At 57.2% G+C, this 24,815-nt stretch overlaps 9 protein-coding genes across 9 annotated transcripts; 5 read left to right on the top strand and 4 right to left on the bottom strand.

Moving 5' to 3' along the window:
- Positions 1–929: 929 nt before the first annotated feature.
- On the top strand, positions 930–2,584 carry B0T15DRAFT_519428 (NONE-like protein). Its single transcript, XM_062868430.1, has one exon. The coding sequence runs from the start codon at positions 1,128–1,130 to the stop codon at positions 2,454–2,456; it is 1,329 nt and encodes a 442-aa protein (XP_062726555.1). The 5' UTR covers positions 930–1,127; the 3' UTR covers positions 2,457–2,584.
- B0T15DRAFT_519427 (kinase-like domain-containing protein) lies at positions 2,585–5,704 on the bottom strand. Its single transcript, XM_062868429.1, has 3 exons — positions 5,490–5,704; positions 5,307–5,393; positions 2,585–5,242 (listed from the first exon to the last, which is right to left on the bottom strand). Exons 1-3 carry the CDS (start codon positions 5,546–5,548, stop codon positions 2,677–2,679), a joined length of 2,712 nt encoding a protein of 903 aa, XP_062726554.1. The 5' UTR covers positions 5,549–5,704; the 3' UTR covers positions 2,585–2,676.
- Positions 5,705–6,342: 638 nt separating this feature from the next.
- On the top strand, positions 6,343–7,685 carry B0T15DRAFT_387530 (Nse4 C-terminal-domain-containing protein; the record flags this gene model as incomplete). The annotated part of the gene is made up of 2 exons (XM_062864389.1): positions 6,343–7,441; positions 7,495–7,685. 2 exons carry the CDS (start codon positions 6,343–6,345, stop codon positions 7,683–7,685), a joined length of 1,290 nt encoding a protein of 429 aa, XP_062726553.1.
- A 472-nt stretch (positions 7,686–8,157) lies between these two features.
- B0T15DRAFT_49470 (uncharacterized protein) lies at positions 8,158–12,288 on the top strand. Its single transcript, XM_062867029.1, has 2 exons — positions 8,158–9,284; positions 9,357–12,288. The coding sequence occupies exons 1-2, from the start codon at positions 8,265–8,267 to the stop codon at positions 12,042–12,044; spliced, it is 3,708 nt and encodes a 1,235-aa protein (XP_062726552.1). The 5' UTR covers positions 8,158–8,264; the 3' UTR covers positions 12,045–12,288.
- Positions 12,289–12,855: 567 nt separating this feature from the next.
- B0T15DRAFT_507406 (uncharacterized protein) lies at positions 12,856–13,882 on the bottom strand (the record flags this gene model as incomplete). Its single annotated transcript, XM_062867646.1, has 3 exons — positions 12,856–13,242; positions 13,329–13,582; positions 13,654–13,882. The coding sequence occupies 3 exons, from the start codon at positions 13,880–13,882 to the stop codon at positions 12,856–12,858; spliced, it is 870 nt and encodes a 289-aa protein (XP_062726551.1).
- An 802-nt stretch (positions 13,883–14,684) lies between these two features.
- Positions 14,685–16,680, top strand: B0T15DRAFT_547562 (amidase signature domain-containing protein; the record flags this gene model as incomplete). The annotated part of the gene is made up of 2 exons (XM_062870180.1): positions 14,685–14,781; positions 14,853–16,680. The coding sequence occupies 2 exons, from the start codon at positions 14,685–14,687 to the stop codon at positions 16,451–16,453; spliced, it is 1,698 nt and encodes a 565-aa protein (XP_062726550.1). The 3' UTR covers positions 16,454–16,680.
- Positions 16,681–19,032: 2,352 nt separating this feature from the next.
- Positions 19,033–20,338, bottom strand: B0T15DRAFT_489422 (uncharacterized protein; the record flags this gene model as incomplete). Its single annotated transcript, XM_062866599.1, has 3 exons — positions 19,033–19,207; positions 19,722–20,208; positions 20,290–20,338. The coding sequence occupies 3 exons, from the start codon at positions 20,336–20,338 to the stop codon at positions 19,033–19,035; spliced, it is 711 nt and encodes a 236-aa protein (XP_062726549.1).
- Positions 20,339–20,739: 401 nt separating this feature from the next.
- Positions 20,740–21,671, top strand: B0T15DRAFT_571272 (PRP38 family-domain-containing protein; the record flags this gene model as incomplete). Its single annotated transcript, XM_062870853.1, has 1 exon — positions 20,740–21,671. Exon 1 carries the CDS (start codon positions 20,835–20,837, stop codon positions 21,669–21,671), a length of 837 nt encoding a protein of 278 aa, XP_062726548.1. The 5' UTR covers positions 20,740–20,834.
- Positions 21,672–22,379: 708 nt separating this feature from the next.
- B0T15DRAFT_49412 (MmgE/PrpD family-domain-containing protein) lies at positions 22,380–24,539 on the bottom strand. The gene is made up of 3 exons (XM_062866994.1): positions 24,054–24,539; positions 23,159–23,939; positions 22,380–23,093 (listed from the first exon to the last, which is right to left on the bottom strand). The coding sequence occupies exons 1-3, from the start codon at positions 24,330–24,332 to the stop codon at positions 22,471–22,473; spliced, it is 1,683 nt and encodes a 560-aa protein (XP_062726547.1). The 5' UTR covers positions 24,333–24,539; the 3' UTR covers positions 22,380–22,470.
- Between the last annotated feature and the right edge of the window lie 276 nt (positions 24,540–24,815).

Here is a 24,815-nt window from a genome sequence, read left to right as displayed (position 1 = left end):
GCAAGATACCCAGCCCGTTTTATCCTTTTGTTTTTGACTTCACGAGACCGTCGTTTCTAATGAGAAAGTTTTCTTTGCTGCTTTATTACCCCGATGTGTTCCGAAGCTGTTGTGGCACCTTGCCCGAGATGTTTCATGTCCTTGGCTGCCGTGTGTCCAACCGCGAGATCTACCTGCATCTTTGCTTTGATGTTGTGTCTGACGGTCTTAACAAAACGGCGGTGTGTTATTACTGACTCGGATTGCGATGTTTGCCCCCTTTCATACCCGTCCTGTACACACAGTTCCCAGAAACACGGGACCATGGTGGCCGGCTGCTTTTTAGTTTTCGTTACATACCTTATAATCTTGCGTCAAAGGGGGAGACAAAAATCTGAGTGGGATGGAAGACGAGATGTCGAAAATGGGGAGCTGTTGTTGACGTGTTTTACGCAGCACTTTATGACTTAATACATTTCGAGCACCACGGCTGGGTTACTTTACATAGCTTATTGCTCAGCTACAGTTTGTAGCTTAGCAGAAAATGGACGGCATGCTCCCTTGCTGGCGCTGGGCTTACACTGAAGATTTCTATCCACACCTGCGAGCTCTGGAGGGGCCGAAGAGTATCCGATTATCACGGCTGGCCATAGCAACACCCCGGGTTGCTCGGGAGGCATACCGCGCTCTAGCCTTCAGCATGACCACCATGAAGTTTCGTCTTATGGTCAAGTCTACTATCTGGAAGCGACTTTGAGATACAGGTCATTAGGCCACCTATTATCTGCCAATTGGTCATGAGCGCGACTGGTGATGGTTTGTTGAAGCTTCAGGTGAGCTTCGATCCTCTGTGTTTTGCCATTGGCCGGAGCTAGAGTGGGGCATCGACCCAGCTTCAAGACGTCATCGCTCTCGGGTTACCGGAGCCGACTGCGGAATCCACCCTGAACCGCGGCCCGTATCAAACGGGAATGGAGGTCACGATTAGCTCTCAGTAGCGCCGCTTCGCTGGGATAATCGCCAATTGCGTGTCCCAAGCTTGGATTTGGTTGGATCAAATCTGGTTCTGGAAGAACAGGTGAATTGTCGGCCTGGTGCAGTACTGTTTCTTCGCGCCCACAGAGAGAGGGCCAACAATCCCCGACACAATGGCATCCGTGCTCGGGCGGCCATCTCCCCTCCGCCTGGGCCTCGTCGCCCGCCGAACAACCACCACCACCAACACTATCGCAGCGACCGCCTCCGGTTCCCGCGTCCTTTCCCCCTTCCTCCCCAGCAGCACCCACAACTGCTATCCACGCCGCTACAAGTCCGGCCCCTACGGCTACACCCTCGCCAAAACCCTCGTCTTCTCCCGCTTTGGCGAGCCCAAAGACGTCCTGTCCCTCCACACGCACTCCATCTCGCCCACCTTGCCGGACGGTGCCGTCCTCCTGCGCGCTCTCGCCGCGCCCGTCAACCCGGCCGACGTGAACACCATCCAGGGCACGTACGGCGCCAAGCCGTCCTTCTCCCCGCTCCTCGGCACGCCCGAGCCGGCCGCCGTCCCGGGCAACGAAGGCTGTTTCGAAGTGGTGTCGGTCGGCGCGCAGACGCCCGGCCTGGCGCGCGGCGACTGGGTGATCCCTGCCACGTCCGGGTTCGGCACGTTCCGGACGCACGCGCTCGTCGAGGACGCGGCGCGCCAGCTGATCCGGATCGGCGGGGAGAAGGGCACCGAAGGGTTGAGCGCCAAGCAGGTGGCGACGGTGAGCGTCAATCCGTGCAGCGCGTACCGCATGCTGAAGGACTACGTGGACTTGGTGGATCTGAGTGTGAAGAGCTTTGCGCGCGGCGGCGACGGGGCGACCGGCGGGGCGTGGTTCCTGCAGAACGGCGCGAACAGCGGCGTGGGGAGGTCGGCGATCCAGTTGGGCCGGCTGTGGGGACTGCGGAGCATCAATGTGATTCGGGAGCGGGCGACGCCCGAGGAAACGGAGGCGTTGAAGAAGGAGCTGCAGGAGCTGGGGGCTACGGTAGTGGTGACGGAAGATGAGTTCCTCGATCGGTCGTTTAGCGCTAGGCTGAAGGAGGAGTGGACGCGTGGTGGGAGGGAGCCGGTCTTGCTGGGGCTGAACTGCGTCGGGGGCAAATCGGCCTCGGCCATGGTCAAAGCACTGAGTCCCGGAGGCTGCATGGTCACCTACGGTGGGATGTCGAGGCAAAGTTTCCCGTTCCCGACAGGACCGCAGATCTTCAAGCGGCTGCGGTTTGAGGGCTTCTGGTTGAGCGAGTGGGCCAAGGAACACCCGACGGAGAAGCGCAATACCATCAACGAAATCCTTGAGCATATGAGGAACGGCAGGTTCAAGGAGGCGCCGTTTCAGGAGGTAGAGTGGGGCTGGGACACGGAAGAGAAGGTACTGAAGGATGCGGTTCAGGGGACCTTGGAGGGCTTCCGGAGCGGGAAGGGCATCTTTGTGTTTGGCGACACATAGGTACCTTAGTGGCGTGCTCTATCACGGCACCTATCCCCTTGCATGTGATCATAGTAAGCAGACTCAATGATGTAGGATGGCACACATCAACTCAGAAAGGCCAAATGGGCATATTCAGCCGCCCAATTTAGACCGCCATGTAAAATGTCCAAAAGGACTAACAAATCCCCGGAGAAGCAAACCACATACGACCAGCTCAAACGCCAAACTAAGAGATCTCTCAAGCCCTAAACGCCTGGACCAGCTCATGTAACTTGTCAATCACCACCGGCACCAGCGCGTTGAGATTATCATCCATAATCCTCTCCAAATGCCGAATGGCCTCCTCCTCGCTCAGCTCCAGATGAAACCGCTCCTTGACCTTGAGCGCCGCCTTGTCCGGCTCGAGCTTGATATCCGGGATGTTCGCATTGACCATCAGCGAAAACAAGTTCAGAATCAGATTGCAGTTCTTCCGCAGCGCGCTGTACGCTAGGAAGCAATACTGCTTGAACTGGCGATAGTGCTCCGAACTGGAGCCGCCCATGCAGTCCACCATCTCCTTGGAGAGCTTCATGGCTGGGGCGAAGGGCTTCGGGTCGCGGCCGAGGATGTAGCCAAAGTCGGCGTGGAAGAAGTGCCCGTCGGGCGCAAGCAGAAGATTGTCCAGATGTCTGTCGCCGACGCCGAGGATGTATGTGATGACGCAGTATCCGGCGCATGACTTGATAAAGGTATCCAGGGTCTCTTTCCGCAAGCCCATGGGCCCCTGGCTGTCTGGGTTGTTCTGCCTGAGGTAGGCGAGTGCGGGATTATTGCGGTACTTGGATGCGATGGCCTGGAAGCTCATCGAGTGGACAAACTGCGACAAGCCCGCGCTCGTGCTTGTCGCCAAGATTTTGTAGGGAGACAGTTTGAGGTCCAGGTTTTCCTTTTGTAGCAGGTCGTCCATGAGGGTGATGATCTGAATCACCAGCTGGTCCTGTCGAAGATCGTCACCGGTCTTGAAGATGATGGGGTACTTGCGACCCGATGTCGTCTTGAAAGAGACTTTGATCGGATGCAGCGAGGATTTGAAGACCACGGTCTCCTCGGGCACGACACCGATGATCTCTATCGAGGGGTCCAGAGGCAGGGGAAGCGGAGGATCGATGGTGGTGAGCTCGTTCTTCGGGTCGGCTAGGAAGTGCTTTACCCGCTCGGTCCTCTTGGCTATGGATTCATTTGATGTTTTGATCTCGCTGGAGATCTTGGACAGGATCGATATCCACTCGGCTTGTCGTCGTAATGTCTTCCTCGTCTCCTCGCCGCCTGGCTGCTTGACCAGCTCCGCCATGAAGTCGTAGGCAATTTTGCCATAAATGGCCTGGTTATTGGGTCCTTGATCCTGTGACTTGTCATCACACTCAACCATCAGATACCACCAGAAGTAATTGCCAAGCGTAAAGCTGTTGACGGCCCTCGAGATAAGGAAACGGGCCAGCGACGAGTCCCGGGCCGCCTCATGGCCGGGCTGCGGTGAGATATGCTCGTATTTCAGTGCTTGCACAAGCTGTAACAGGTACAAGAGGAGCTCGTGGTCGTCGGCCTTGCGGAGGCGTTTCACGGCAAAGGCTCGGACGGATGAGTTGTCGAACGTAGGGCCCAGTAGCTCAAGGGCGTCATCGACATCGATGTCTTCCCACTTGTCGAGAATCTGAGCAGCCTGCCTGGATTCTGACTGGTCCTGCCAGTTGACAGATTTTGCAAACTTTGTGAGCGCCTTTTTGTTGCGGGTTAAATGATGGCGGAACTTCCAGATGAGATCTTTCTCCTCGGGCGACAGACTGTGTGTCGGCGAGTAAGCCATGATCATGTTTAGCTCGTCCCGAACTTTGGGATTCGGCTTCAGGTCCTTGTCCAGAATGCCGTTGCGATGCTGGCTACGGACGAGCCGCCGGTGCTTGCTCTCTGCCGGGTTATCCTTCGCTGCAACTTCCGGATCGTACACCCGGATCAAACGGCCCCCGTAACCCTCGTCGTCACCCACCTCATTAATGCCTGGGCCGAAATGGACCTCGGGTGGCGGTTTTAGGATCACGTTCGACTGCGACGAAGAAAGATGAAGGTAAGACGAGACCGGCGGCGGCGGGTACTCGTAGTCGGCAAAGACCACTGGGAAGTCAAACCTCGGTAGCTCGACGTAGAGGAGGAAGCTTGACAGCTCCGGCGAAGAGCTGGCGTCTGCACTCTCCCCGGATGCATCGATCTGCAACGCTTTCTGCCGCTGGATCGCCTTGAGGGTTGACTTGGTGGATTGCGGCCCACGCTTTTCAAAGCCTCGAAAGACGAGCTGGTCAAGCCAGTCCACACGCGGGATCTCCGACAGCTCGTGCTTCTTGAACAACTTCTCCATACGTTCGAGTTCGTCCTCTTCCTCGACCTCCGGCGCACCTTTCTTCGCCTTCGTCCTAGGAAGGGTAGAGGGTGTTGTGGAGTCATCGTTGCCGTCGGCCTGTTTGTGCCTGTAGACCAGACACTTCTGGCGGCCCTTGTGCAGTTGGTTGTCCTGGTCGAATAATGGAAGGGTCGTCCCGCCAAAGGGGATCGCGTGCCCCTGGGCGCCCTCACCACCGGTCGGGGACAAGTCCCAGATGGTAATGGCGAGGCGGGCATTCTGGGGCAGTGCTGAGTAGGTGACCGGGAGCGTGAGCCACTCGTTCCATCGTCTCTCCGTCCGGAACGGCTTATACGCCGTCTGAACCGGTACCGTCAAGGGCTTAGATCCAGCCCACACCTGCACCGTGACGTAGAGATCCGAGTGTGGACTGCAAGGCGTGTGTTTGCGGTGAGCCCGGGCGTGTACCAATCAAGGTGAGGACATGATATTACCTTTGGTTGGATCCGATATACCTAAGCTCTGGATGCTCAAGGAGGGTGGAAAACTTGAGTGGAGTTTCTCCGCCCTCGAGATTGATTCTGGAGATTGCCGGCATCAGTTACTCCGTCCAAGTCGCAGTGTTCCGTTCCGATGCGGGGGCAGAGCGTCGGAGGCAGGTCCGACAGGCAACTTACATGCGGATGCTGACCGGATAGTCTAACGAGTCAGAGCCCACGAAGGAGAAGGGCTCCATGACGAGGAGCAATCAGGAGAGGCTTCCTGTACATGGATGGTATTGTATTGAGTAGCTTGGAGGTTTGGACAGCTTGGGAGTGGTTCGGTTGGTGCAGGAAGTCTAAGTTGTGATGTGAGGAAGTAGTGTAGAACTGCCCAGGCGACTGCAGGCCAGCTGCAGCAGCTGCAGCCTGCCCGTGAATGTCCATGGTCCATGCGATTTACGGAATACTCAGTACGGATACTGTAGTTGACCCACTCAAAGGGGCTACCCCATGGCGTGGGCTGATAAAACAGTTCCGGGCAGAGCCAGAAACCACCCCAGAACAGCGTCCTGCCGGACAAGTCTATTATGAGAGATCTCTCAGTTGGCCGGGAATGCACCAAATGATCACTCTTCAGACTATCCAGAGCTCGAACCCTCAATCATCACTCTGGAAATTCTCCCACTGTCTGGATTCTGATCCGGGCGGTTCCACAGCGGGGCTCGCGGGGCAAAAGGATCCATCCATCTCTGTGGAGATTCATTCTCTAAGATTCGCGACAAATCGCGTCTCCGGAATTGGCGGCGCGACAATCAAAAACGGTCCTGGCTTCCAAATGCAACTGGAATTACACCAGTAAGGGAGTGGAACAAGGGAGTGGAACAAACTTGGACACAAAGACGAAACGCCAATGCACCGCGCCTAAGTTTGCGCCATTGTTCTCATCTCTACCTCCCAGGTTCATCTAAGACAGCCCATGACTGACAACGCGACGTCCCGCCGTTCAGCGAACGCGACGCGAAACCCGCTGTCGCCCCTCACGGCAGAAATGGAAAACCGCCGAACCCTGGCTGTCCGGGGCGGCGAGGCGCCGCCCAGCGGTCAGGGTGCCGGGCGGAAACGGGCATCCGACGTTGGTAGCGAGCCATCAGTCAGCCGACGCAGGACGCGGGACCCATCTCCGGAGGCAGACGACCAGAGCGATGTCGACGAGTATGATCCGGGGCAGTCAATGCGGGAGCGCAGGGCGATCCAGCACGACCTACGCGAGATGCAAAAGCAGATGCACGAAAACCCGGATGAATTCATGCAGGCCGATCCCAAAGCGCTCCTCGAATTTCTCGAACAGTCGGACCGTATCATCAAGAATGTCAAGCAAACCGCTGAAGCTGCGATTGATTCCCGGGGCCTCGTTCTTGCCGCCGACCTATCAGCTCGCCGGGTGCAGCGGCTGACGTCGGGGAATGTCGGAAATGGGGTCGATGTTGACGAGTTCGTTTCCAAGTGTATCACCTTCATGCTGCAAGGCCGTGGGATTGAGGACGACGAGGCAGAGGAGCTCTCGGGCACGCAGCGGAGGAGGCGTCAGCCAGATCGCGGCGCTCTCGGAAGCGACGATGAGTTCGAAGTGGGCGACGAGGGCGACATGATGAACTGGGCACACCTGGGTCGGTACGCCTGCATCCCCGCTGTCCGTCGACCTGCCCTCCCCGGCTTCCTCCTGGGACCTCTGTCAATCGAAAAGAAAGCCCGCAAAATCACCAAGCGGTCGGCGCCGTTCAAGGTTAACAGCCTCCGGGAGGTCCGACCGCAGGAATTGAGGGCCGAAGACTTGAAAAGCTCGGACAAAAATGACCTTCCGTCCATCTGCAAGAAGATCCATGTACAACTAGAACACGCACAGCAAGAGGCTCAAGACGCGGTCGAGGATGCGCTCGATAAGCTCGGCGATGACTGTCCGGCGGAGGAGCAGAGAGCGCTGATGGAGCGCTATGCACTGAGATCGACAGGAGGAATTGACCTCTTGCGGTTTGTGGTCAACCCGCGCTCATTCGGGCAAACAGTCGAGAATATGTTCTATGTCAGCTTTTTGATACGAGAAGGGAGCGTCAAGCTCGAATTCGACGGCGACGGTCTCCCGGCCATAGGTATGCATCGCCGGAAAACACGTCTGGCTAAACAAGACTGACTCGACCAACAGAGCCGGTTCGAAGGAACCCCTCAGCAGAGACGTCTCGTTCCAAAGCCGCAATGAGGCACCAGGCCATCATGTCCATCGACATGGCAACTTGGAGGGACATTATCGAAGCATTCAACATCAAAGAACCCATGATTCCGCATAGGCAGGAGGAAGCGCAACAGGGGCCCGGCACACGCGGCTGGTACAGCTAGCGGCCCGGGTTTGTTTTTGCGCCAGCCTCCTATTTGCTCCCTGTCGATCTGCTCGGTCAACGATGACTGAGCGGGAGCGAAACGGCACTGTTTCCTGCATACCAGAGCATGCATTGGCCCCCGCACCATCCATGACTTCGCTACGAGCATACGACAAACAATGGCGCAATGACTCGGTAGCGCAAGGCTGTGTCGAGATCAAACCATGTCCGAATCGGGATGGATGTTTCTTTGTCTACGGCGTTGCTGCTGGGCTGCGCCGCAAACGGCATCGAGGCACAAATATCTTTGTCTAATTATGTGTCCATACCATCTTCGTCACCATTTGGTGGATGTGGCCCAATTTCCGAGGTTTCTTCAATGATTTTCCCCAATTGATTCCTCATGTGATGCTCGGGGGTTGGTAGCTCGACTCCCTTTACGCCCAAGACCGACGCCTACTTGGCTCGAATCAACCAACGACCAGGCATTTTCCCTTTTCCTCGACTAGTCTTAGCCTACGCTCTACTACCATCTCGCTGTACACCACCCACGCTTTCCGGCGTCTAGAGCAGTGGTCCACGGCGAAAGAACCTCAAGATGCAGTCACCTACCGTGGGAGACACGGCTACAGCAAACATCGTTCCAGAAGGCAATGGCATATCAGACGCCGAAGTTAGCAGTCGGAACGAAGATGCGGCCACCGGTGCTGAAGAGCCTGAAGCTCTCGCGGGAGTCGGCTCTCCTGATTTCACAGCTCCTCGCTTCCGAAGCAGTCCCACTCCGTCGGAAAGGGGCTCTCTCGGGGGCAGAACCACACCTAAACGGCCATTGAGTCCGTTCCAAGTCAGGGGCTTCCGTCATGGCCCAGGGTCGGTCGCCAGTGACCGTAGCGATTCGCGAATTGTCAGTGACATGTACATGGAGACGCCGGTGTTCAGGGACCGGGACGAGTATGAGCCATGGTCGGCAGAGACGGATGAGAGATTTGCTGGTCTCCTGTCCACACTGACTGAACCAACCCACATAGGCATGCTGGAAAGAGCAGACCGTTACGGAGCGCTTCAGAAGCACATGGCGTCGGACGTGGTGCCGGAGAGCATCCGCCTAACATGGGGACGCGTGCTGGACTGTTACGACATCGCCATGGTGGGCAAGCGCTCTGCTCTTCTCGCCCTTTGCGCCTCACACAAGAAAATCCGTGCATTACAGGGCGAGGCTCAGCTTCACAACAGACGTCGGACCTTTCTTGAGAACCAGTGCAGTACTCTGGAACGGTCGGTGGAGCGTCTGGAAACGGAGACTAGGACGCAGCAGCAGCAGGTCCATAGTCTAGAGCAGGAAGCTTCGAGGCGCGAAAGGGTGTACGTCCGGACCATGCACGAGCGGGACAAAGTACGAGAGTACCTAGAAGAAACGATCGCCAACTGGGACACACTTGGCGGCCCAGCAGCGGTGCGGTCGACGGCCGGCGGCGAAGGCGGTCTCAATACTCTCGATACCAGATTTACGGAGCTTCTGGATTCCCTTGAGGAGGCTCGAATGAAAGAGTTCATGACGAATAAGCGTTGCGCGCTGCTCGAGGAGAGAAACAACACCTTGAAGCAATTGAGGGAAGAGGTGCGTCACCATTACCCATGTCATGTCATCAAAATTAGATTGGGCTTTATAAGTGCTAACGAAAATATGCAGTTGGAGTCGCAAAACCGGGTGCTCGAGAACCAACTTGCGGCCTCGCAAGCTCGCGGTGTCAACGATGAACAGGTTGCGCAGGTGCTCGAGCGGGTAACCCGCGAGCACGACGCGCGAGTCGGGAACATGCAAGCGGAAATCGAGGACCTGAGGAAAGACCTGGTTGTGTACAGAGACCAGTGCGAGGCGCTTGAGCGGACAGCCTATGAACTCCAAGAACGGCTCGACAGCCAGGCTGCCGAAGCCGCCCATGAAGTGAGAACGCTCGAGAACACCATACAAGAGGTGGAAGATTCCCTTGGAGAATTAAACACCCTACTAGCCGAAAAACTGTCCAATTACGCCGATAAAGCCGACGACGACGATGACGGCGCAACTTCCCAGGGCAGCAATGTCCAGAAGTCTCCTTCGAGCGACGGAACCGTAATTGTGCACCATACGGAGGCAGAGCAGCAACCGAAGATTCCGCCTCTCAAGGCGATGGTGCGGGAGGTCCGGTCCAATATTGGCCATGTCGTGGGGCGGATCGAGACAGAGTTGGCAAACGCGCAGGGGATCCAGGCCGAGAAAGCAAAGGTGATCAAGGATGAGCTGAAGAACATTACCACGACAGCAGACATCATGGCTGAGAGCGAGGAAGCGATGGAGGAAGGGCAAGCAGTGGTAGAGGCGGAACTTAGCCGCCTTCAGAAACAGGTGCATTCGCATAGGCGCGCTATCCAGGACGTGAGAGAACAGGCCCTGCTGGTGCAGCATGCTCAGCCCGAAGCCGAAGCAGCCAGGGCCACGTCCTGGTACAGTGGAGACACCGAACGCCCCTTGACCAAGCGCTTCAGCCGGGGGCTCTCCGGACGACGGGTCGAGGAGACCGCCTTGGGCGCCGGCGAAGAGGAGATCAGGTGTCTGCAAGGTGCTCTCGATCTTATCGCACAACTACGGGAGAACGCGCAGACGATGAGGACACAAGACGCGGCTCGCATGTGCTCTGGGCAACTCGTGCCCCTGCTTGAGAAGCTCAAGCCGATTGGCCCCGGCAAGATTGTTGGGGACGGCGTAGCGGCGCTCAAGATGCTCCTCGATGAAAGCGTGGCAAAGGGCGTCGGGGACGACTCGACCGAGTTCTACTTGGCGCTTGACGAACAGAAAGACCGTCTGCAGAACCTGCTCACGCTGTGCCGCGATTACCGCAAGAATCAACCCGAGGCTGAGCGGAATTTGCGGAACAGCATTCAGCAGAAGCTTGAGAAGGTCAAGAAGCTGCAGACCACTCAGGAAAGCCTGGTGCGGGAGTACGAGACGCACCAAGCGCAGCACGCCGCTCGAAATCTCACCGCCAAGCAGTCCAAGGAGCTCCTGCGGCTGGCCAGCAGTGCCGTCGATACCTCTGACTGCAGCTTGACCTGGCCGTCCGCGCCAAGCGAGGTGGACGCGGCCGCGATGGACGGGCTCGTCGTCCGAATCCAGGATATGACAGCGGACCCATACCAATGCGCCCGGAGACGGCAGCTGCATGACTGCATTAAGGAACAGGAAGCCGCGCTGCCGGATCTAAGAAGGGAGGTCAATGAGGCTCGCCGGCTCGCTGACACCTTGGAAAATCAGCGACGTGCGTTCGGCCGTCTCCAGCTGAAAAGGCAGCGCCCCATGACGACTGAAGAGGGTGACGCCAACGATATGCTTGCAAGCAGCCTCGAGATGCGAGAAACGGCACTCCGCCAGGACTATGCCCTCGGCCTCGCATACGCCAACCGAGTAGCTGCTGGCACAGCCCGGGCGACTGAATTCCTGGAGAAGGAGAAGACCAGCGACCGACACCGAGCCGAGACTCTCCTTGCGAAGACCTTGCTCCAACTCCAAGCGACAGGTGCCTCCTGGCAGCACGGCGAAGCCACATGCTTCTGCACGCTCCTCCGCTTCCTCTTCCCCCGGATCTACTCCTCGACCACGAAGAAGCCCCTGTCGACGTGCCAAAGCCACCACCATCACCACGGCCACGGCACCCTCTCCTTCTCAGGCCGCATCTGGACCTTCGCCTGCTGCATCCTGACCTCTCTCACCTGGCTGGTCCTGCTGGTCCTCATCCAGCCGTACAATCTCCGCGCAACGGCCGCCTTCCTCACGTCATGGCTGCTCGGTCTGCTGGTGTACCTGTACCGCGTCAGCTCGCACACCTTCTCCCGGCTTGTGCGCCCCAGCAACAACACCAGCACCAGCACCAGCACCAGCACCAGCACCAGCAGCCACCAAGACCACCACCACCTCCTCCTCCTCCCCGGAAGTTCCCGTTCAAAATCGATCTCCTCCTCCTCCTCCTCCTCCTCCTCCTCCTCCTCCTCCTCCTCCTCCACCAAGACCCGCGTCCCCCCACCGCCGCCGCTGCCGCCGTCTGTGATCGTCGGCTCGACCGTGTCGATGTTCGTGGTCTTCGCCTGGCTGTCGTATCTCGCCGTGCTGGTCGAGCGGCGCATCTGGGTGGGCAACAACGACTGGCGCTTCGCGTACGTGCTGGACCTCACGGGCGGCACGCCGCTGCCGTATCCCTGGTGGGCGCCCGTGCGGGTGGACTACCGGCTGGTGACGGACCCGGTGTGGTACCGGCTGCGGACGTGGTTCGAGGAAGGGGTGCATGGCCTGTTCTTTTCTCGTTACACGACGGGGCAGCACGCGCCGTTCTTGAGGGGTGGTTGAGTCTGTTCTTTTTTTTTTTTTTTTTTAAAAAAAAAAAAGGGGTTGGTAAGTTTGGTTTGGGTGTTGGTATACCTATATAAGGTACGTGGTTGGCGGGTTCTACCGATGCTTATATAGGGCATGGGGGCTGTGATTTGTAGTTTATATCTGCCGGTATGTGTCTTAGGTTGTCTTAGGTGTAGGGAGTTTGGAAGACTTGGAATTTACATGGCAGGTGTTGAAACTTGATCTTATTCACACAATGAAAGATCTGGTTCTTTGCCCGTACTACTTGCCTACTTACCTAGCTGTCACCGAGGAAGTCCCCTTCGAGTGGTCTATCTGGTAAGAGAGAGGGAATCAGCTCAGCAGTAGAGACGTGGTTCCCATTGTCAATCTGACATCAGCATGGTACGTATTGTACCTGCCTATGTATATGCACTACATGGGTTCCGGTCCAAGCTTCTGCGTCAGCATTGAGATAAGTATAAATACAGGTTCGCGCATCGTACCTCTCTCACTTGCTCCCCCCCTGCCAGCACCCCCGAAGGCCGTAAAACGGGGCTGGGTGAGGTGGTGAGCTTCTTGCAGCGTGTTTCCGGGCCCTCTCCCCAAGTTCCCTCTATGCCTTGTCCGGTTCTACACAGAAGACCGCTCTTACCGAGGGATCCCGCTCTCTCGAGGTTTGAATGCAGCTCCAGATTCCCGATGGATTACACCACCATTATTACAGACATTCACCGTGACGCCTCCGGCCCAGACAATCTAGCTCAGGAGGAAAAAAAAGGAAAAGAAGAAAACAAAAGATTAGCAACCAATACCACTTCCCCTCCTAAGCCCTTGCTCCCTTCCCTTCCAGATGCCACGCAAACACTTTCTCGAACAGCTCCTTTCCGTTTCCCACAATGGTCTCTCCATGACAAGGCACGATCGTCTCAAAATCCCAGCCCGCAATCCGTCTCACGCTCTCGTTGAAGCCGGTCCGATCCTTCCTGCTAATGGCGTACCACAGAAACCTCTTCATGCCCAGCGCCTCGCCCTCCGTCGACTGCATGCCGCCGAACATCTTCCCCAGCATGCCCAGCCTGGGCTTCTCGGCGTCCGGCACGCGCGAGTACTGCTCGACCGCGGGCAGGTTGAACATCAGATCCGCCTGGATGAGCACCTTATCCGGCTTGTAAAGGAACACCAGCTCCTTGTTGGGATGTGCATGGACATACTCCATCTCGAAGTCAGCCGCGAAATCGTCGCCGATCCGCGCGACCGCATCCCCACTGTTGCTGTGGTTCATCTCCCCCGGGTCACGGCGACGGCGAAGGGCTCGTCCCCGACCTTGGGATCGCTCCCGGCGGCCTTGCGCCGCTTCTCCGGCAGACCCTCGGGCCCGACGAGCTTAGCGTTGGGGTAGACGGCCGCCCATTCGGACAGGAAAATGTGATGCTCGATGTCGGTGGCGACGAGGTAGCGCACGTCGCCGCCGAGCGAGGCCACCTTGGCCTTGGTGGCTTCGGTGAGCGCGACGGGGGAGAAGACGGCCAGCGCGCCGGAGCGGAGCCGGACTATTGTTTTTGTTTTCACACGAGGTCAGTAAACCGGACTGAATGTATGGGATGAGAGTAGAGAGGCTCACCAAGTGTGCCGCGGCCGCCGATGGGGAACCTGCCGAAGCGGAGGAAGGGCACTGAAAAGGTGACGACGTTGGGTGTAATGTCGCGGATCACCATCACCTCATCCGGGTTTGGTGGGATGAGCTTGGACGACATGGCCCGGGCGTTTTCTTTCTTCTCTTCTCTGCTGTCCTTATGCCGGGAGATCAAGGTGAGAGTGACTGCTGCGCCGAGGAGAACCACGCCTGCCATGAAAGGCTGCCTTGTAATAAGTAGGCTACGGGGTGGTGGGGCAGACGGTGTCCCGAAGGCTCTCGATCGATGAACCGAAGATCTAACAACTAGACTTGGGCTCTGAGTAAGCGAACCAGGAGCTGATGGAACAATGACTTCGCTGTCTTCTTTACGATGCTATTCAGGGACCAAAGCTGGGATTATATATGCCTCATCCATCGAGGACAGGGGCAGTTCACGATTACAAAACGGACAGGCGACAGGTGGGCTTACAAGGCTGTGCTGGGATTTGATATTGGGATTTGGAATTGGAAAACCGCGGCACGCCCAATCGCCTCGGCCTCGTTGTAAGGCCAAGCATCGCCGTCGGATCGGGGCCTTTCAAGGGACTTTTGTCTGCCCGATAATGCTTGTCACAAGGGGCAGGCTAAGGTATGGTCGCTTTGTTGGCTAGTATTTGGAATTCGGGGCCGGGATTCAGAACATCCACCGCGATTCGGGCGAACGTCGAAGATGACATCATGCCCTTCAGTTGCAGGGCTTGGCAACGGTTGCGGGCCAGACCACCACAGCCGCAGAGCCCGTGATACGGCTAACGCATCCTCAGGGTTAGGGCTGGGCCACCGCTCGCACCGGCCCCTAGCCTAACCCTTATCGGTCACTGCATGCTCTTGTGGTAGTACGCTTATCGCTCAGGGTCCTCATTCCTCGGAACGCGATAGCATTCTGGTAGAAGCGCTCAAAAGGTGTGCTGCTGCGTCGGAGTCATTGCGCCAACCCAATCGACCGTTCAACGGGAGTTGGGAAGTAGCCAGGCCATATGTCAGCCAGAGGGAGGCCGCGGGGCCTCCATCTACGCCACGGCTGCCTCTCGCGGCAACAACAGCTGCGACTGCTGAACCACTTCATCTCCAAAGGTGCTGGACATTGCATGCTCCCACTGTCGTCTCATTCCCCGCTCACCACAGCTAACCTCCCTCGTCTCCAGCTCCCCAACCAACCGGGCAACCCATACCCTCTCACTTCACCCTCGCCGTGAAAGACAACATCGCCACCACCAGCGCCCTCCACCCCTCCCCGTCTTCCGATCCACCACCACCAGCACTAGCAGCAGCAGCAGCACTGCCGACAACATGCGCCTCGCCCTTCCTCTCAACCTACCGCTCCCCCTTCGAAGCAACCATCGTGGCCCAGCTCCGCGCGCGGGGCGCCCGCCTCGTGGGGAAGACCAACCTGGATGAGTTCGGCATGGGCAGCCACAGCACGCACTCGGCTTTCGGCGCCGTATCACAACAGCCATCACAGCCTCCACAACCACAACCCTCACAACCTTCACAACCAGAGTCAGCAGCATCACTATTATCATCATTATTATCAGCGGGCGGCAGTTCCGGCGGGAGCGCCGTGGCCGTCGCAGCGGGCGAGGCCGACGTTGCGCTGGGCACCGACACGGGCGGGTCGGTGCGCCTGCCGGCGGCGTATTGTGGCGTGGTCGGGTTCAAGCCGTCGTACGGGATGCTGTCGCGGTTCGGGGTGGTGCCGTACGCGAACTCGTTGGATACGGTGGGGTTGTTGGCCGGCGGGGTGGGGAGGATCAGGGAGTTGATTGTTGGCGGAGGCGGAGGGGAAGAAGGGGGTGACAACCAAGGGTTGTGGGGCGAGTGGGATGAGAAGGATCCGACGAGTCTGTCTCTGTCGGCCAGGAGGAGGTGCGCGAGAGAGAGGGAGGGGTACTACTATCCTCGTCTGGAGCAAGAGAGAGAGGTGGGGGAGGTGTTGAGGACAGTCACGTTTGGGATACCGCTGGAGTACAACATTGAGGAGCTCGATCCGAGGATACGGGACGGCTGGGCGAAAGTGGCCAAGACGTTGCAGCATGAATTTGGGGCGCGCGTGGTGCCGGTTTCGCTGCCTTCGACGAGGCACGCGCTGTCGGCGTACTACGTGATCGCTCCCGCTGAGGCGTCCTCGAACCTGGCCAAGTATGACGGGATTCGGTATGGCACGAGAGATACGGACTCGGCGAGTGATGCTGCCGGCGGCGTCCTCTACGCCGCCAGCCGCGGTAGGGGCTTCGGGGACGAGGTCAAACGGCGCATCCTGCTGGGCTCGTACACGCTCAGCTCCGAGGCCATGGACAACTACTTTATCAAGGCGCAGCGGGTGCGCCGGCTGGTGCGGAGGGACTTCGACCGCGTGTTTGCGCTGGACAATCCGCTCCACGAGAAGGAGACGTTCGACCTTGCCGATCTGGACGAGAGCATTGCCATGGAAGACAAGTGGGGCCCTGAGGAGGTGGACTTCCTGCTTTGTCCTACGGCGCCGACACTGGCGCCGAAGCTGGGGGATGTCATGAACCAGACGCCCGTGGATGCCTACATGAACGATGTGTTCACGGTCCCCGCCAGCCTCGCGGGATTGCCCGCCATCAGCATACCGATGCCCTTGTCGGAGACGGCAGGTGACCGCACCCGGAGGTCTGACACGGCAGGACTGCAGCTGATCGGGCAGTATTGGGACGACGCGCGGCTGCTTGCCGTGGCGGATGCCATATTCAAGACCATCGAAACGACTACCTCGACGAGGTGACAACGCAAGGGTTGTCAACCGCTGGCAGAAAAATCATGAGCTCAAACACTGAGCAAGAAACAACAAAATCCGCTTGTTTAGACGGAGGCAACCGCAAGACAAAGTACAAAAAAGCGTGGAACGTGGGCGGAGGGAGGTCGGAGAGACCAACGAGCAGCTACGCCGCGCCAGGGACTGTATTCAATGTATGTACGTGTATTGTACATACTTGCACAATATGATGACAGCAAGAAAGACACCGGTTCTCAAGACCTTCCGTGATCCGATGCTATTGGATCAAGAGCACGTCGTCGAGAGGGTGTCCACTGGGGACTGAAACTAGCGGGCCGTGAGGAGGGCTGTGGTCTGTCTACCTCGAATATAGCGGCGAACACTGCAAGTGCCAGCGATTCACAACGAAGAATTAGTGTTCATCCTCCGTAAAAGCCTGCGAAGGACAGGCTCTCCGGAGATAATGGTCCTCAGAGAGGAGAATTCATTTCTCCGCACCTTCCATACCTACAATGTACAGCGTTCCCTTGCGTGGTTCCGAGCGCCACCGCCAGCCACAATGACGATCTCTCTTCGAACCGTGCATACGTCCAGACAACGGCAGCTGGAAACATGCGCTGCCAACCAGTCTGCTGCTCGACAACGCCACACGAACACGGCACACCTTTCCTTGAACCCCACTTGGCACTCGACTGCCGGCGGCCTGTGGCAGCATACGGAGGGCGTGGTGTCTGTGATGTCGATGGCACTCTTGCATCATCGCCTGAAAGGGCCTGGTCATCTAAACTCGTTCTACTCTGACGCCAAGCATGTACGTGCTTGACCTCATTAACCTATGGCATCTAGATACTCACGCCGGAGTCAGTGTTGTCAAATTATGTGTTCAACCCAGACAGAGAATCCATAGCGCATGTCATCCCCACGTAATGTGTCGACTTGACGCTAAACAAGCTCGATTTGTTCCTCGGTGCTGACCCAACCTAAATGGAGGGGGGTAAGGAATGTCCGAGTCTGCCTCGAAGCTCATTGTTGTCTGGCTTGAAAATCCGACATATCACATAGTTATTCACATTTGTGTTGGCTTGGCACTTCCCCCTGCCACCATCTGATGAGTTGGATGGAACCTTGAAGCCCCCGCCTGTATGTATAGTCCCCGAGGTGTTGCTCGATCGATCGCCAAGCCCCGTCACCCGCTCGTTACCAGTTCCCGGGATGACATCCCTGTCGACGTCCTCTCAACCAGAGCTCCCCCTCGAGCTCCCCTCCCCCGCAGTAGGCCGCAGCGCAGCGCCGCATTGGTTCCTACCGTTACTTCAGTCTTCTAGTTGCATCCGGACGCATGCAGCTTGTCGAGCGGGGAAATATCATGCATCATGACCTAGGTTATCAGTCACGCACATCCCCAGAAAGGCGATTCGGTAAGCCTATGGTAATAAGCTTGGTTGGTTGAGGATCTGTGCAGTGCGCGGCAAAAAGGGAGGGGGCTCAGTGCCTGCCGTAGCACTCCCATCTAAGTAACGCGGGCGACGAGTTGACCATCCTAGATAGGCCGACCGGGAGACACTTACAAGGCAACAGCAGTAAGGAGGGCAGGATAGAATATAGGTGGGGCTGTCACAGTCAACCACAACAGAAGTGACGATGTCTCTCCGCCGGGGAGGACGCTAGCGCTGCATGAGCGTCACCTAGACAGATCGAGGTCGGCCGCGTCGAATCGGAAGCTCTCTCCTAGTTGCCCCCCCTCATCGCCGCAGCCTCTTTCGTCTTGACTCTAGGACTCTATACACACCATCCCAAGTTGAAACAAGCCGTGGGAAACTACCCGGGAGAACCGTACATGCATCACACCAGACTGGCCTGTCTGCCAAACTTGCCAAGCGTGAAGCAGTTGGAATTCCTGGGGAAATCAACAAGGTCTCCCTTGTTCCTCCCACCACACCCCACGACGAAGACAGCTAGTCCCTCAGCTGGAAGTGGACGCCGGCATGCAGCCAGGTCGACTAGTTGACCGGTATGCCGTCCCCTGCCTGAGTAATCGTGCATCGGCGCTTCCCTTATCACGACCGTTACTCGGCTGGCGGACTCTCCGGGCGTGTCTGGACTGTCTATATCAATACACCGAGTTCCAGTTCTGCTATTCCGTCTTCCCTTTGGCAGCTTGTCTTCACGCCAAACCGCTTTCGTCTTGACACAGTCTTCGAGTTCTCGTTGAACACAACATTAAAGAAAGACCTTGTTGCTTTAGAATTAGAGCATATAACAGTGAAGCAACATGGACGTCTGCTATTGCGCGAACTATTACGTATGTTGGAAAGGGAGGGGGGAACGGTATGGCAACCAAGCTGACAGCTCCTTTTTTGCCCGACTAGTCCTACATCAAATGCACCTATACCGTTGGCATGTTTGGCGACCGCTGTCGGCATTGCGTGGTGAGTTCCCCCTTTCTTTTCTCCTGGCAACCTGCTCTCGCAATACGAGAGAGGGAGAGAGAGATGGCTAAGTTTCGTCACGCAGAAAAAGAATAAAGGAAGCATGCTCAGCCCGGGCATGCTTTCCGACGATCTCCTCTGGGTGACGGCACTCCCGTCCTATCCGCAGAGGGACGAGCCCCCGGTTGAGCGTCCTGAGAGCATTAGCAGCTCGGCGCATAGTAGCTCCCCGTCGAACTCCAGTACCTCCTCGTGGCGCTCGGCCTTGGAGTCCGGCAGACTCTCCCTCGCACCACGCTCGACAAAGACGTCGTCGTCGACACGGGAAACGGGCCTGTGGCGGAGCGAGAGAAAGAACCCCAAGTCGTGGTGAATCTGGTCTCTTTGAAATTTCCTTCGCTTGCTTTGTTTCCCTCTGGCTCCTAAACGAAGAACGGCACTGGTCTGGCCCTTTACTGTTTTAAGTTGGTGAGTTTAGTTGTAGGGCTTGTCTCTCGCTGGTATCAAAAGTTTTAAGTTTGCTGCTGCAGGATAATATCAAGGCTGCGATAAACCGATCAGCAGGTCCGGCGACTCAGAACTTGGAGTGTAGTACCAGACATGTCTTTCGAGCCATAGCGTTCGTAAAAGTCAAGCTTTCAGACCAAGAATATAGTCACCTTACATCCACTCTTCTCTCTTTTCTTGAACGTAGCAAAAATCTAAAGAAATCCAAAATACCTTACGCCATGACCTCCAATCTTACCGTAGCCAAAATAACCCAAAGTTACCAACCAAGCCTCCCGCGTAAGCAAACATACCTCTACCATCCAGATCATTCATTCGTACACGCCTGTTATTGCCTTCACAACTGCCGTCGCCGTCGATAGTAACCTCGTGGACCCTCCCCTTGTGAGTTTTGCATGATTTCCTCCTTGATGCGCCGCCGCCGTTCTGCTCTGCTCATCGGCTTCTGCAACTCCCCGTCGTTGTCGTCAGGACCATCTTCCTTGGCGGAACCCTTGCCCCCCTTTTCCTTGGCCCTGCCTTTCCCTTTCACCGTTTTGGTCGGCTTCTCGCCAGACACGTATTGCTGGCGAGAGCCCTCATCCTGCAGCACGGTGGGTTTGATTTCTATAATCGCTTCCCCCTTCCTCCTCGTGTCACCGTCGTCGGCGTCTTCGTCAAGAGTGACAATGGTTCCGTCCGGGAGCTCCGTCGTTGACTGTTTGAAACGATCTGGGAGAAAGATCTTCGGCGAAGGCTTTGGCGTCTGAATGGCTGCACGAAGATCACGTAGGGTGCGTTGCTGCAGGGCATAGCCGCTCAGAAACAAAGCTGCAGTGCAGAGGAACACTGGAATCGAGACTGTCAGCCAGCGACATTGCCACATGGCGGAGGAATGGAGAAGGTTGACAAAAGGCAAATTTTACATACCAACGCCGGAGGAGATGGCGATGGAAACCTGCCCCGAAGTAAGGAGCATTCTGTTGGTCTGCAGTGGCTGAACGGTCTTGTGATATTGAGCGCTCGCTATACTAGTGGTGGTACAGGCCTCCTCGTTTTATTTCATGTAAAATCCAAAATAAAGTATGAAAGCCATATGAAATGAAGTGCGCATAAGATATGAGAGCGTCAGAAGAATCGTGTGATATATTCAGCATGACATACCTATCATGGTTTAACCAACCCCCCACCAGCCAGAACCAACGCAGTGTCCCATACCCTGTTTCTGCCTTTCCGGGCCCCTCACCCCAGTGTCCAAATAACAGCGATCGTTGGACAGGCAACCAGCTCGCCGGACCCACATCCACCCGCGCCAAGCAACAGGGATCTGATGAGATGCAGCTTCTCCAGTGGGGCAACCAAAGCGCATCACAGCAGAAACTCCAAGTTTCCTCAACAACAACAATCACTTGCCACGCAACGGCAACGACATATAGAGTAGCAAACGACATAAAACGTGCCGAACCACTCCCAAAATGAGCAAACCGGCGACTCACCGCGCCGATGAGCGGCGCTTCCTCGACGAGCGCGGTAGCTCCGGCCCGCTGGCACCGAACGGGCTGAACCCGGCGACCATCATGGAGAAGGCGGTGCGCGAGCGCATCATCGAGAGCTACTTCTACAAGGAGCAGTGCTTTGGCGTCAACGAGGCCGACATCGTCGACCGCGTCGTCGAGCACGTCCACTTCATCGGCGGCGTCTACGGCACCGTGCAGAAGCCGACCCCTTTCCTCTGCCTCGCCTTCAAGCTGCTGCAGCTCGCGCCGGGCGACGACGTCCTGGACGAGTACCTGCGCTTCGGCGGCGACAAGTTCAAGTACCTCCGGGCGCTGGCGGCCTTCTACATCCGCCTGACCCGGCCGGACAAGGACGTCTATGCCAGGCTCGAGCCGTTTCTGGAGGATCGCCGGAAGCTGCGGCGCAAGGGCAGGAACGGCACCAGCCTGACCTACATGGACGAGTTTGTCGATGACTTGCTCACCAAGGATCGCGTCTGCGCCACCAGCCTGTGGAAGATGCGGAAACGGGATATTTTGGAGGACTTGGAGATTCTGGAGCCGCGCGTCAGCCCTCTCGGTACACTTGAGGACCTGTTAGAAGAAGAGGAGGAGGAGGGGGAGGACGCGGTGATGCAGAGTGGGGATGAGCCGAACGGGAATGGTCATGGGGGGGATGACAGCGGTTCTGTCCGGTCGAGGTCACGATCAAGAACAACAAGGTCGCCCGCAGCCTCAGGGTCAGCATCGCCGTCACCGAGGGAGCGCTCAGATCACGACAGGATGGACATCGATGTACCGGAGGGGCAACGATAAAGAGACGACAAGAGTCCCTAAGCTCCCTGGCTGGAGTTTACCTGTTCAGATCACAGTACCTACTCCGATTCTTTCAACCAGCCAGGCCAACCTGGCACTCGGGGCCGTCTGCGGCAAACACCTGGCTTTGGCGACTAGCAAGAGGCCAGCAGCTGCAGTGTGCTTTGAACACTTCAATGGCTTTTGCAACGGGGCTCAACTTTTTGGCGAACGCAAGCAGTTTGGCGCGCCCTGTGGCTCCAGGTAGGGATCCATTGGACTCACGTCAATTGCGCAACTACCTAGCGCGGGAAGATCGCCTCGACTCAGGTACCGAATAAGGTAGGCGGCCTAATAATTGATACCTTCCATTCCATATTCAGTCGTGGAAAGGCTAGCATCCCCCAAATCCAAGCGGCTGAGCTTAATGTAAGTGCGCGCAGAACCCTCCGGTTTTCAGGGTGCCGTTGCGTCCTGTTGCTAGAGCACAAGGTTGTCCATGTAATGTCACCACTGGTAGCATGTCGCCCGTGAGTGAACAGTTTGGTTTCGCGCGAGGACGGCGTGCTACAACCAGTCTCGTCGCGATCCGAATGTACATAACTACCTAGTCTTGTCAGGCTGAACCTACACACCATATAACTAGTGCAAAAGCCCTAAACACCTGCCCATTGAGTGAATGGGGAGCAATGGCCAGGCCAAGGTTAACCTGCACGGTGGTGGTTCACACGATACTGATACAGCGATTGGGTTGCGCGGATACACTACCCAGGTGTCTGCATGCTGCTAGTGATGCCTTGCATTTGGATTCATCTACACATTATTGCTCCTTGAAGAACTTGCTATCCTTGCACACATACAAATCGACGTATTCATCCACGGCCATCGACTCGAGCTTCTTGGGGTCCTGGCCGAGGTTGACGAGCTCCTGCACCTTCTCCGCGCTGAAGTGCGGTTCCAGGTGGCGCTTGTACTTCGCGAGGATATGTGGCTTGGCCTCCTCGCGGCGCAGGCGGTGGCCGAGCGGGGCCTCGACGACCACCTCGGGCAGCATAGTACCGTCGTTCAGCTCAACTGTCAGGCCGTTGCTGATGGTGCGGAGCGCCGGGTCGTGGTAGTCGGCTGTGAACTGCGGGTCCTCGACGCATTTGATCTTCTTGCGGAGCGACTCGACAAGCTCGGAGGAGGCGGCCTCGGAGCCGTCGACGTAGTCGCCAGCCGTGAGGCGCCCAAAGACGAGCATGACGGAGCACATGTACTGGATGCAGTGGTCCCGGTCGGCAAAGTTGTCCATCGGCTTGAACTGCTTGTCAATGATGCGGATGCAGGCCTCGTGTGTCCGGCAGGTGACGGCCTTGATGTCAGCAGCAGACTTGCCCATCGCCTTCAACTGGGCGTGGATCTTCTCCGACGCCTCAACAGCGGTCTGAGAATGGAACTCGGCTATACCAAGGGAGCTGCGTCAGCACATACTACCAGAAACACCCAAGAGATGGGGGGGGACGCACCCGGATACGACACCTTGAACAGCACGTTCTCCATGACATAGCTGCCATACGGCCGCTGGAACTCGAACTTCTTGCCCTTGAACAGGACATCGTAGAAGCCCCATGTAGGAGCCGAGAGGACGGTAGGGACGCCGGTCTCGCCCTTGAGGACCTTGAGGACCAGGTTAACGGCGCGCTGGCAGGCATCACCGGCCGCCCACGACTTCCGCGACATGGTGTTTGGCGAGTGGCGGTATGTGCGCAAACTCTGGCCATCAACCCACGCCTGCGTAACGGCATCGGCAGTCTGCTTCTCGCTCAAGCCCAGCATCTTGCTGACAACAGCCGTGCTGGCGACCTTGACCAGGACGACGTGGTCGAGGCCGACTTTGTTGTACGAGTTCAACAGGGCAAGGCAGCCCTGGATCTCGTGCGCCTTGATCATGGCCTCGAGCACATCACGGATGGTGAAGATCTTCCCGCCGGCAACCTTGTGCTGGCCGGCCTTGTTCGTCCGGGTGGCCCAGTCGGCAACCGCAAGGATAGCGCCCAGGTTGTCGCTGGGGTGCCCCCACTCGGCAGCGAGCCAGCAGTCGTTGTAGTCAAGCCACCGGATCATGGCGCCAATGTTGAAAGCGCCATTGACAGGGTCCAGCTGGAAATCGGTCCCGGGCACCTTGGTGCCGGAGGGGACGATGGTGCCCGGCACGATGGGGCCCAGGAGCTTGGTGCACTCCTTGAACCGCAGAGCCTCAAGGCCGCAGCCGAGAGTGTCGAGGAACACCCATCTCGCTGTGTCAAACTGATAGAGAGGTTTATGTCAGCTCGCGTAGCTGCGGGAAAGGACAGGGAGAAGGAAAGGGGAAAATGGGAACAACAGGGGAGGAAAAAAGAAGGCCGTGGATTCCCCACTCACAGCAAGCTCCGAATCAATCTTCTTCTTGTGCACGTAGCTCGCAATATCCAAGATCTCGGGGTCGTATCCCTTGCCCGCGGCAGGCGACGGCGATGCGGTGCTGGCAGATTGTAGAGACGCCATGGTGGAGAAGCTGCTGCGTGCGGGTGTTGCAGCAACTAAGATAGGAGCGGCGGCGTTCTTGAAGGCACTCAACGCCCGCGGAGCCGAGCGCGGGCAGCAGCGGTGGAGGCGCAGTGATCTCGTCGCCTGGCGCAAACCGCGGCTAACAGCAGACATGATGCGTCGGGTTGGCTGCAACTGCTCTCCCACCCGTTCCTAGGTATCAATTGGGATGGTCACCAATAGATCCTCAGGCCGAGGTCGTCTGAGACTGTTTATTGAGCCTTGAAGGAGGACAAGCCTTTCTTTTTTGAGAAGCCCGTGACCCGGCCTTCTTCAAGAGAAGCTTAGACCGCTCGAGCGGAGGCCTTCGATTGCCGCGGCATGCCGATGTTCCCCACACTCGGCGTTCCTTCCCGGCCGCTTCGCGGGGTAAATGAATGGAAGGTGCCAAGACGCCCGCTAAATGCGTAGGTAGGTAATTCTATGTAGAGCAGCTGGCTAACTGCATACTAGGTAATTAATCAAGTGTCGACCTCTCATAACGTAGTATGCAATATAGCAATTGCTGAGGCCGGTACGAATATGGTTTGCAGTTATCCAATTTCATTCTCCTACTGGGGTACCGTGAAACCGTGACCGGGGGACGAACCAAAGGGT

Source organism: Chaetomium strumarium, assembly GCF_033439665.1.
Source record: "Chaetomium strumarium strain CBS 333.67 chromosome Unknown B0T15scaffold_1, whole genome shotgun sequence".
In the NCBI taxonomy this organism is placed as follows: domain Eukaryota; kingdom Fungi; phylum Ascomycota; class Sordariomycetes; order Sordariales; family Chaetomiaceae; genus Chaetomium; species Chaetomium strumarium.
The sequence above is the reverse complement of the archived record's forward strand: the minus strand, read 5'-3'. Positions and strand labels throughout refer to the sequence as shown.